This window comes from Octodon degus, unplaced genomic scaffold (genome assembly GCF_000260255.1).
Source record: "Octodon degus isolate 3935 unplaced genomic scaffold, OctDeg1.0 scaffold00031, whole genome shotgun sequence".
NCBI classification, from domain to species: Eukaryota; Metazoa; Chordata; class Mammalia; order Rodentia; family Octodontidae; genus Octodon; species Octodon degus.
The window spans coordinates 7,488,567-7,501,364 of NW_004524607.1; the positions used below are offsets into that span (position 1 = coordinate 7,488,567).

The 12,798-nt window shown below is 43.4% G+C and overlaps 1 gene segment (V, D, J or C); it reads left to right on the forward strand.

Moving 5' to 3' along the window:
- The first annotated feature begins 2,590 nt into the window (after positions 1-2,590).
- Positions 2,591-3,440, forward strand: LOC111816369. The segment is given in 2 exon segments: positions 2,591-2,742; positions 2,843-3,440. Coding segments are annotated over 2 exon segments (450 nt in total).
- The last annotated feature ends 9,358 nt before the right edge of the window (positions 3,441-12,798 follow it).

A 12,798-nucleotide genomic window follows, 5' to 3' on the forward strand; every position in this document is an offset into this window, starting at 1 on the left:
TTTCTCCTGTTCTACAGAGGCAAGCAGTCGATACTTAAATTTTTCTCTTTTTTTTCATGTCATTTTAATTTCTTATAACTTTTTCTCCTCCAATTTTGCATGCTATATCTGTAACCTGCGTAACTAATTTGAACACACCATGCAATACAGCAACCATTTTTGAATTACTTTGGAATTGATTGTTTAAGTTCTGCATCATTTCTAATTTTTTTCATAATTTTGTATTTTCTTTAGATGATGATGGCGATGATGATGATAATAATAATAACAATATTTGTTCCCATATAGCGATCCAACTTGCAGAGCATAATTTATGGATTGCCTGATCAAGCCTGCTGCTCTGTATGTACATCTCCACCCTACGTTAATGTCTCAAGCACCTGTGGATCTTTCTGGATTTTCCACTGTGTCCCACATATTTTTCTTCTCTAGCTTCAATGCTTACTTCTTTTCAGAACTTACATTTCCTACTCTAGAGAATATAGCTTCCTAGTTGGCTTTTCTTAGTTGTTGTTGACATTTTCATTTAAATGTTTTTGACATTTTGTCTTGTCACATTCTCCGCTGTGACAGTAATGCTTTCTTCCCACACATTCAAACCATGAGCTTCCCTACATAATATGATAAAAAAACATTTAAAAATTAGATTATATTTTAAAAAATAGGATAAAGAATTCTATGCTTCTCATGTACAGGATCTCAGAACAAATCCTGAGGGCATTTCACTGACCTTCTCAGACCAAAAAGCTACAACTCTTGTTGCATAGGTCTTGCTTTACCTTGGTCTTAACCATCCAGTAGAAAAGTATGAAGTCGAAATATAAGAAATAAAGCCATGCTGTTAAGTTGAGCTGTGGGGGACTCAGGTCAAAAATTTCTGACATTGCCAGTTAAACAGAAGACCCAATGCTATTATGGGCTACTGGACTCTTTTAGAATATTTTGCTGAGTTTACACACCTATAATATTCAATAACGGAACTTAGAAAAAATGGGGTATACCGATGAATGTCCATTTTGTATCTGTGTATTCAAAGAGGTTGGGATAGATATATAGTTGCTTTCTCTTAATGAATAGAATGATTTGTTCTAATGGTGTTTGTAAATAGGATCACAAGTCCGCATCTTGTACAGCAATTAACCACTAAGAAGAATATATGCAATGTATTATTTGTTGAAACTGTACTTCCGATTTGATTTGAAACTGTCTCATTGCTGTTTATCAATAAAACTTTGAAAAAAAAAACCCATGAGCTTCCTTCCTGCTCAGGAATTTTCAGGCTCCAGGTAGCAGTGGACGATGGCCTGGGAGGTCATTCTTCACAGCCCCTCGGCCTCTGCCCTCTGGCTGCTCCTGCCCCCGCCCCCTCTCCCAGTACACACGGGCCCTTGGGGCAGACGATGAACAGCCCAAACTCTTCACCTGTCTGACTTTCCGGAATGCACTGCAGGAAAGGTGAACTGCATGACAGAGGCCAAAGCTATGACTGTTAGGCAAGGTTTTTCAACACTCTATTATGGATCTTTTAAAACATATATTTAATTTATTAATAAATATGGTGGAGAAAATCTGGATAATCACCTTTAAATTCTGTCAATTTTTTCATTATGCTAGTTGGATTATCTGGCTTTCTGCAAATGAGTCCAAATGCAATGCAGAAGGCAATGCACTTTCTGAGAGGATGGATGTGTTCCACAGATGTCGGGACACCTGCCCCAATGTGAAACCAGAGGAGAGGCAGGGCAGTGTGGGTAGTGGAGGTGGTCAAAATGATGGAAATATGTTAGATGCATGTGTGAATCTGTCAAAATGAAATCTATTAGTGTGTACGAACAATATACTCCACTACAAAGAAAGGTGGGGAAAAAATTGCCTAGTTTGCCTAGGTGCCTGTTTTTTGTACAAACATTAAGCATGTACCAAATATTTCTTGGAAATGAAAACTTGATATTTTTTAAATAATCTTGTAAGCATTATGGAAGATTAATTTGACTTGAATATCAAGCAAACGCTAATTAAATTGACTAGTGCACGTGCGTACAGGGCAGTTTTACTCTGCACAGCGTCACCTGCATCAGCATCATCGAATCCAGTTTCTTTTAATAACGTGGATACAGGGATTATCCAATGTGCGGTTGGTGGCTGCGCCAGGCTCTACTCACACATGTGACTACACCGGGATAATAAAGAAGAATTTTCATCTAGTGACAAAAACATGACGGCAGCATGAAGAAAGGAATCTACCCTGTAACGAAGTCATTGTTCCCACAAGGGACAGGGCCCTACGTCTCAGCCCCTGAGGATTGAATCTAGGGCAGGATAGAGCTGTGACAAGCAAGCACGGGGAACAGAAAGGAGAAAAGAGGGTGCCCCTATTTTTCGACTTACCTCTCAACGTGTGCACATTCAGTCAGCCTCAGTCCACAGCTCTCAGGGCCCCAGGCTTCTCTTCCTCTGGTGAGAACCACAGGGCGGCGCTGCAGGACCAGATTGAGACAAAGAGGCAGGAGCTCCTCCCAAACACCGCCCCTCTGGTCACCAGTTCCTCAGGTACTGCTCATGTCTGTCACTCAAGTCAGGAAGCCCAGTGCCAATTTGCTCTTGTGGGGATCCCGTCATGTTGAGTAGGATTTATGTTTGTAGAGAGCTTTCTGTTCTTCTCATCTGATCTCTCTTTGTAAGAAGCAACATAAGCAGCCATGCTGTGGGCTGGGGCCCTGCTTCTAGCTTTCCTGCCAGCTGGTAAGTGGGGGGCATAGTTGCTCTTGAGATATTTTTCCCCTAGCCATGCCAAAGAATGCCATTAACTCTAATTCATTATTTTGTGCTGTTTCCCCAGCAGGCAGTCAAACATCTTCCAACATGGAAGGGGGAATGGTCTCAGTCACCAGGAATCCTGGGTCACATGTGACAATCAGTTGTGACCTGCGTGCAGGAAGAAGCTACACTCACTGGTACCGATTTCAGGAGGGTCAGGCCCCCCAGCTCCTCCTCTATTATGATGTCTCCAGCTCCAAGGCTGTGCTGGATTCGGGCCTCAGACCAGGAAAATTCAATGCTTACCAAGTTTCAGAGTTTAGCAATAAACTTATAGTACAAAATTTGGAAGAAGGTGATGCCGGTGTGTACTACTGTGCAGTGTGGACAGTCACAGTGCTTCGCACCTGCTCTGTGCTACGCCGAAAAGTCTGCTTGTGGCTGCTCCTGGTGCACAGGCTAGATGGGCCCCCAGCTGACTTTCAGTCCTGATAGCTAGTATATTGTCATCAGCTTCCAGTTGATGGGTGGACGGAGTGTCTAATTCGTATATACCTTTGTCAATGTTTCTGTGATAATCACCTCGGAATGATTCTAATAAGAGAAGAAATTTTCAGAAACAGATAATTCAGCAGTGTTATAGAGGTATACATGGAAAATACTTTTGTATCCACATACTCTCATAAATACTCATGAATATGTATAAGGGAGCATCCTAATTTTGTTTTTTATGGTTGTTTGAGTTACTAACAACGGTAATCTCACATACACTCAGTTATTTCTAAAAATGACAGCATCAGCTTAGGCTCCTTCTCAGATCCCAGGATGGCCAGGAGCCTGCTGTCTCAGGCTCAACATGTAGTCCCCAGCATTCACATGACATGTCCCCACCCTCAGCTCCAAGATCTTCACTCAGGATCTTCCTGATCCGCATCTGTTACTCCAACCTCTGCATGGCCCCTTCAGGGGCTGAGTTCTGGATCCTCCCGAGTTGTCTCCCCTGGAGAACAGGCCACCCCCTCATCCAAGTCTTATGTCTCTCCCATAGACCAGAAGGACTACATTTGAGTCCTCCAAACCCCTCCTGAAGGCTGAGTGTTCACACACGACTCCCTGCCTATGGACTGTTTTCACTTACTGATTCCCTAACATTGCTGTAAACATGTCCAATGCAGGCAAATAAAACTGACATACTCGCTGAGAAATGATCAAAGACACCATCCAATGGACAGAGAAGAGGGAATAAGTCACAAAACCGAGGCTGTGACACTAGGAATAGGCAGATTTTATTAGAACACATGGCTGGTCATCCAGCAGTTGCTAAATCTCTAATGAAGAATCATTCGATGATAAGACCGTATTAGCAACTGTGAGACGCACTTGTGAATACCAATGATACAAAATACAACTTATTTCTACAATAAAATGTGTGCTTATTGGCTTTTATTCTGAAAGTAATATTTTCTTTTGCTGAGCAAAGAAAGGTAGAAGAAAATAGTATGAAAAGAAAAAACAATTCTCTCCTCTTTCTAATAGTTCATACCTCACTGTTTATTTAGCTGATTTTCCAATCCTCGGTTGCACTCTAGAGACATTTGCAAAGCTGTGACTTTTTCATTGGTATAATGCTAAAGTTGAATAGTCCTTCACTAAGCAAGTCTATTTTCTGGGACTGAAACTGGAACCTTTCTTCCCACTGAGCTACATTTCCAGTCTTTAAACAAATATTTCTAACTTTTAAGACAGGCTCTTGCTAGTTCTCCGGTTGCTCAGGCTGGCCTCCAAATTTCCTTCCTCCTATCTCGGCCACCCAGAGTTCGGAGATCCCAGGTGTGTCCCACTGTGGGAACTCATATAGGCTTATTGTGTGCTCTGGGTTGGCCACTTGTCTTGCTCCTCAGGACCTGGACTGGGTCGGTGCTTTGCCGCTCTCCACGGGATAGCTGGACAGTTCTCAGCCCCTTCCTGTGAGCCCTCGTGTTTCAGCCTGAGATGAAGTTTGGGGTGGTGGGCGTTGGTGTTGGCACAGCCTGCTGCATGCCAACCAGGGACTGTGGGCCCCACAGTCTTCTCACCTGCACACAGAGGCAATCCACAGGTCTAGCTGCCACCCTGTGTCCAGAGCAGAAGCTCATGGCAGGTTTGACCTGTGTCATGCAGGTGTGGTGGCACACAGACCAGTAATGGCGCTCACCGGGAGAAGACCACAGAGGAGCAGAAATCATGGAAGACTGATATCTAAGCCAACTCTTTCCTGAAATCAACTAAGTGATCTTCCTGAAATAGAACAATCTCAAAGGATCTCCTGAAAGATTGTAAGAACAAAAAAGATGACAAAGGATATAACTTTTACTCGGCAAATCGACTGATGATTCTAGTATTATACAGATCAGAGAAGAGCTCTGTGTTTTGATGACCCAGCTGAAGCTCTAGAAATGATAGACCTCTGTGAGGGACCCGAGATGCCATTGCTCTGTGGACACCCCAGGAACCCCCTCCCCGTGCTGCCCTGGGCCCTGCTGAGGCTTGCTCAGCTGAAGGCCTCCTCAGCTTTTCCCCTGGGCGCTTAGCCTGAAAAGTTAGGAAGTTATGACTACCCATAGTCATCAGCTCTTCACTCACAGATGGGGAGCATTTGTTCCCCTATTGTTAGAAGTGACTGAAATATTTTTTTCAAAAGAAATGGCCTTTCATCTGATATTTTTGTTCTGGCTAATATGAATTATCAATTTCAAATTAGAGACTGTTGGAGAACTGACTGGGCCCTGGGGTGCCAGGCTCACTCTCGCACTGACATGAATGTGCGGTTGGTTGGAGGGGTCCAGCTGGATCACCAAGCACGTGGTGTCATGCCTTGGGTGGGCATCACTTGCTGTCCTTTTCTCCTCTGATCTGCCTTCCGGCTCTGGCCACAGTAACATGAGTGGCTCTGTGGTACCCTGTGCTTCCACCATGATGTTCCTGCCTTTGACCAAGCTGACCATGTGCTGACACTTCTACCAAATAAACCATTTTATGCCTTAAGTGACATGCATCAGGTGTCTTGTCCCAGTCACAGAAAATTTGATAATATATTAATTTTCGTTAGTTGATATTAGATAACTATCATTAAAGCAAAGGGAAAAATTATTTACGCAAAAGAAAATGAGATATATTTCTAGTATTGTGTATCCAAAAAGAATTTTTCATATATATTCAGGTATGCAAAAAAATCAGGCTTTTCAGGATATGATATTTATTTTAACAAAAAAAAATCTTCGTTTAAAGTGATTCACAGAGAAATAACTAGAACCCTGAGAAACAAAGGCTAACTAAAACCATAAGGAACATGAAATTCAGACACTAACCTCCGAGCAGTCTGTATAGCTGTGTCCTGTGCAGTATTTGGAACTGAAAGTGTACTGAGATAGTGAACTTTTGTTCTCTACTTAGGCAAGGCTTCAAATCTGGAGTTTATATGTTTTCTGAAGGAGGTCAAGATCTTTCTGCTGGGGGGAGCGGTGGCTGGGGAGATAGTTCAGTGGAATAAGTGCTTTCCTGGCAAGCACAAGGGCCTGAGTTCAATCCTTGTTTCTGGGAGAAAAAAAAAAAGATCTTCGGGAATAGTTAACTTAGTTTGCGTTGCCCTGTGGCTGTCCTGCTCCTGATGGGGAGCAACCTGGTCATCCAGGATTTCGTTGTCCCCTTTGCAGTAAGGGAGGTCACATCCTGGGACTCAAGCACAGTGGGGGGAGCAGGAGGAGTCCCAGCAGGAGCTGCACATGCCAGCACTCATCCCAGGAGAGGCTGAGGGACAGACGGAGGCAGCGCTCACCTGAGTCTGCTGCAGGGGAGGAAGTGGGGCCTCAGAGCCTACAGCTGGGACTAGGGACAGCAGAATTTAATGCTGTTAAGTCTTCTATAAAGCTATTACCAAGCAAGAGAACATTACATCATTAAATACGTTTGTAACCAAGACATAATATCTTATGTGCAATATCAGGAAAATGCATAGAATGCTCTAAAACTATTCTTAAAATTCACAAAAAGTTATTCTTAAAATTTCAGAGAAGTTCATTGCCCCTTTAAAAATTCTTCCATTGATATATTCACATGTTTTATGTGTGCTTATATTTTATATACAAAAACCGCAGATAGATGGATAGATAGATAGATAGATAGATAGATAGATAGATAGATAGATAGTTAGATAGATGGAATCAACTCAGGATCTTACTCTTGGCAGGCCAGTGCTGTGCCATTGAGCTATCTTCCCAGCAAATACTGCATATTTAAAAGCACAAAGCTCAAGAAGAAGCATCGTGACCACTTATTAAGACAAGTATGTAAAGTACTGTTACCTCTCCAAATCCCATCCTTGGCCTCTCCTCCTAAAGCAAATTCACAGTGACCTAAGAGGAGGCACTGAGGGCCCCCTACAAGGAGAGACCCATGTACTCTTCCTAGTTTTTCCTATCCAGTAGTGAGAAGGGTCTGAAACAGAATGTCTGGCCAAACTCTCTGCCACAGGAGGACCTCAAGGTGACCTTGACCTTGGCTTCACGATCCATACTCAAGCTGTCATGACCAGGTCTGGACCAGCTGTAGTTGGGCAAAATATCACAATATAGCCTCATAAAGTTAACAAACTTTCAAGTAGTTACAATGATCCGAAGTCCAATTGTATCATCAGTCTTAAAAACAAACAAACAAAAAAGGGCAAGCAAAAAAGCTCAGCAGATTGAAGTGCCTGCTTAGGCAGATGCAGCAGCTGGGTTCAATCCCTGGCTTGTCATGCCAGCCCTGCCCTCAGGGTGCTCTGAGATGGTGATTAAGACTGGGCATGATGGCATGCACCTGTAATCCCAACTTTTGGGAGGCTGAACACAGGCAGATCTACATAGTGTGACCCTATAGACCCTATACTAAAACAAACAAATAAATAAATAAATAAATAAATACAAACGAAAAACAGATCACAGACCATCTCTACCCATCAATTCTTTCTATCCTGTACAGATTTGTTTGGGGCTTTGTGACCATCCCCTGAGAATTCAGCTCATAGAACATCTAGCACATTCTCCACCGATGACTGGATGCTGAAATGCTGTGAATTCCGTCCTGTCCTTTCTGGTACTTTTGTCTTGAATGGTTCACAATTACTGGAAATCTCAGGAAAATGTAGAAATATCAGTAGTAAAAAAAAAATCTCAGGAAAATGAAATCATGCACTTTGCCTTCCTTCTATATAATTAGGCAGATTTAGCTACATAGAGCTCACCCGGAGACCCAAGTGCACCATACATGAAGCCATGTGAAACACTTACGGTACTATGGGTGCGATTATTTTTGTCTAGGTTTCATTTGATGGATCCTTCTCTCTCTCTCAGCTCTAACACAGAGGCTGGTCTCCAAGGAGCACTGCAGGTCCACAGGCTGCAGCTGAGGCCTAGCAGCACTGAGGGCTGGACGAAGTAGCTCCAGGTCGGGAAGTAAGGACTCATGGGCTCTTACGAGATGCAAGTGTTCATTATCACAGCTCCAATGAGTTCTTAGTCCTTCAGGATAGGATTTGTGGCTAGGACAGGGCACAGTCCTTCGAGTGCAGGCCTTGATCGCCTTGTGCTTGCAGAGCTTAGAAAAAAAAATCTAAAGTCCTTTATGAGAGAATCAGATAATTTAAAGAAAAGACGCCATCTACTTCCTGAAGCTTTAGAGAAAACAAAAGGTAACATCCGTCATTTAAAATCAAAGAAACAATTTTATGTTTCTTTTGTGATTGGTGGTTCAAAATTTACCAACTTTTAAAGAATACTGAGTCAAAATGTTAAAAGTAAAACCATGAAATCCCTTCCCCACCTACTTCCAAAGAAGGTGGAAATCCATGTAGAGTCCTGACTACAGAAATTCTTCTCTCACTGACGCCTTGACCTTCTTTCTGCATAGCAGCAGTGTCCCAGGGCACCTAATGAAGACCCTGATACAACTGTGGTGCACTGTAATGAAGACACTTGGGGGCTCTTTGGTTCAATATGGATACAGCTTGCTAATTGCAAAGAGCAGCTGCTTTGATGCCCATGGCTGTGGGCTTTAAGTGCCGGTGGTTCCAGCCCTCAGTGTGCCAGCTCAAAGCTGTGTGTGTTGGTGCCGAGTTGTAGCTCTTACTCTTGCATCCTAAGTTTGAGTGGGAGCATCTACCAAGCATCTTCAGTCTTCCTTCCTTGCTCCTTAGCGGCTAAATCCCCAAGCTCCTTGAAGGCTTTCTGGAGTTCCTCTTGCAGCCTCTGTCATCACTCTGGGGCTCTTCTGCAGGTAACCTAAGTCCCTAGGTAGCTGCTAGCCTTGGCAGTTTGTTACTCTGCTGCTTGCTGGAGCCACAGGGTTGGGGCATAAGCGGTTGGTCTGTGTCTGAAGCTGCAGCCTGGGCACCTACAAGTGTTTCTCTGAGTGATGAAGGATGTGAGGGCGAAACCCCATGCTCTGTTTCCTGCTGGCCCTGGGTCCTAGTCCCACTTTCTCCTCTGCAGGAGACTCAGGTGAGCAATGCCATTGCCAGTCCTTCTGTCTCTCCTGCAGCAAGCACTAACAGTTGCTGCCCCTGCCTGCTGCAGCTCATCCTGGGGGCCTCCCACAGGCTTGCAAGTCTGGTCAGCCAAGGATGTGGCCTCCCTCACTGCAAAGGGACAACAGAAGCCCAGATGGTCAGGTCAGGTCCCGTCAGGAGCAGGACAGCCACCGGGCTATGTGAGCGAAGGTGGACCTTGAATTCTTTCAGAAAATATGTAAATTCCAGACCTGAAGCTTTGCCTAAACAGAAAACAGAAGTTCATTAAACTTCCAAATTTTCACTATTCTGATAATTTTCAAAAATGTTTGCTTGGGCTGGCCAGATAGCTCAGCAGACTAAAATGCCTGCTTAGGCAGGTGCAGTGACTAAAGTTTGATCCCCAGAGTTCTGTGCTGGCTCTGCCCCCAAGGCACCCTGAGATGGTGACTGAGACTGGGCATGGGGACTCACACCTGTAATCCCAGCACTTGGGAGGCTGCAAACAAGAGGATCACTACGAGTCTGATCTATGTAGTAAGACCCTGTACCAAACACATTAAAGAAAAACTTTGCTTTATTTCCCGTTTAGATACAAATGGAGACCTTGCATCTCACAGCTTGTACCACATGTTAGCAAGAAAAAGGAAATCCAGCATTTGTAGAATGTCAGCTAAAAGCTGCTTTTGTGAAGGTCCATGTGGGTGGACACTGGCACCACCAGAAGCCAGGGCAGCCTTCAGCAAGAATGCTTCCCATCTGCCCATCTAGCAGAGCACTGACAGCACAAGGCACTTGCAATCCAAGGTTGTACTGCATATTTATTCTGCACACAGAATTTGACTTGCTGCTCGGAAGAGAAGAAATGACTTGCAAGGTAGCTTTGTCTCTGTGTTTGGTATCCTTATTATTTTTTTTTTCTGATTCGAAATTTTAATATGCAGTAGCAACCAGAATTTCAGGCCAGAAGGCTGATGGCATTCTGACAGCACTCTTGGCTTGTATGGGACAAGACTTTGACTCCTTCTTTCTTTGGAGCAGGAGGAAGGAAGGGAGGGTGAGAGGAGGAAGCGGGATACCCAGTAGTCCTCACACCAGAACTCTGGTAGCAGCTTCCTGTCCTCCTTCAGAGCCGGCCTTAAGTGTGATGACCGCATCAGCCATCTGAACACACAGAGTCACAGCTATTCCCGGTGGGGTTTAGTTAACGATGAAAGCTACGGGTGAGGTGACCAGGCGGCCAGCTACTCTCACAGAGGAGGCGTTGTCATGCAGGAGGTCCCAGAGACCCACGACTGCCCTCGAGGAGCCCGGAGGCTCTCTGTATATAGTGCAGTGTGCCTGGTATCCTTGATGTTCATGTTCTCAGACCAAGAACATCACAGCGTCACCTCAGGTTGACTGTAAATCATTTTTCTTCAAAAGGGCTCGGTTGTTATTATTATGTGGACGACAGTGGCAACAATACTTCTCACCTCGATCATTCCTATGAGCTCAGCCGTGTCTGCTGCAGATGCCTTGATCCAGCCCGTCCAGCTGCGGTGCTCAGAAAGTCACCGCAGCGCCACCTTTCCCCATGCTCTGGTTATACATGACCCTACAGGTACTTAAGTTAGAGTACTACTTAAGTGGAACCCAAAGGCGAGCGTGTCTGGTGCAGCCCTTGTTCCGTTCTGTTCTGTTCTGTTCCATTCCGTTCCATTCTGTTCCTTTCCATTCCGTTCTGTTCTGTCGTCATGGCAACTTATGCTTCTGGATTTTGTGAGAACCTTTGAATGGAGGGTTTGTGGCTTCTTACGACCCCTAAGTTTCCTCATAGATTGACTCACAGACCGTTTTGTACTAAAGCCTCAAAAGAAAAGGGAAATAGGGAATAAAACAGGAAGATGGATTAGCTGCCTACTTTGCTAAGTTACAGGGAAAGGGGCTCTTCAGTTCACCCTTCCTTTCTTTCTTTCAAGGGGAAGTTTGGCAAGAGAGGCAACATTGAAATGGGTGATAAAAATGATTCGAGTATGTTGTGAATCTATCCAGTTTTGCACCAACTTATATCTCCAACACCAGTTTATATCTTTTTTTAAAAAAATTCATGCATTTCTTCTTTATGTTACTTACTTTCCTGATCTTGCATAAGTTTCAGTCCACACACACCATTCTTTACACAAGACAGATAGTACCATGATCTCAGAAGATACTGTACTAAGTTTACTTGCTTATCAAAACTCAAGGGCAGTGTTTGGGAGAAGCCAGCCCTCTTCACTCTCAAGCAGATTCTTCTCCTTAGACATTGTACTGACTTTCTTTTAAATTTGATGACCTTCTAATATTTTAGGGCTTTGTTAGCACTTTGGTTATACATGACCCTACAGGTACTTAAGTTAGAGTACTACTTAAGTGGAACCCAAAGGCAAGCATGTCTGGTACAGCCCTTGTTCCATTCTGTTCTGTTCTGTTCCTTTCCATTTCGTTCCGTTCCATTCCATTCCATTCCATTCCGTTCCGTTCCGTTCTGTTCCGTTCCATTCCATTCTATTCCATTCTGTTCTGTTCTCTTTTGCATTTGGAAACCAGGGAAGGTTTGTCTTTCTGTTATAAATAGGGATACACGAAAGACACTGCTGTGTAGTAGAACCTTTCTTGGAGAATTAAAACTCTATACTTATCTCCAGAATCTCTTTTGTACTTTCCTTCTCCCTGTCCCAGGATGACAAGCTCCCATCCCAGGTTTCTGGTTGTGAAAGGAAAGAAAATTTATGAAACCAAGAATTGAATGTGATCCATACATTTATTTCTTTTAGTTTCACCTGTAGATGATTATCACCTTTAAAGGCCATGCAGGAAACAGAATAGAGAATTCAAATGGAGCTGGAATTTGAGTTTAAAGTTTCAAAGTTCTGAATCCTGTTCATTTAACTATTTCACACTGTAGTCAAGAACAAGGTGTGGCAGGGGCAGGTCTGTGATCCACTTGTATGAGATGCGGAAATTGCACCTCCAATGGCTATATTAGACATTTAGGGTTTCTTCAAGAGACTTCCAGAGATTAATAAACTAAATAAAAATCAGGGCTTCGTGTGTGAGTACGAGGCAGAACAAACACATGTTCTGGCCAACTTAGGAGCTCTTATCTAAAAACAAAAAAAATATATAAGGATTGGTAGTACAGTACTTGATTAGTAAGTACTTACTTGCCCTGGGTTCAATTCCCAGTAGGACTAAATAAATGAATAGCAAAAGAATAAGCTATAAGTGGAATAGTTTATTTGCAAATTCTAATAAGCAGTGCACCAGTTCGTGCTGCTTGTGAGCCAAGTATCAGTAGAGAAAATTGCCAATGACATCATACACATTTTTCAAAATTAATAGGAAAGTACAGGAAAATCTTGGATTGAAGGTAACTTGTTCTATAAGATGAGCAACATTTCTAATAAATTTTAACTCCATAAATGAGCTATGACTTGCAATATGAGTAGCACTTGAATGCTACATGATCTCAACTGAGCCATTGGTTCTCTCTC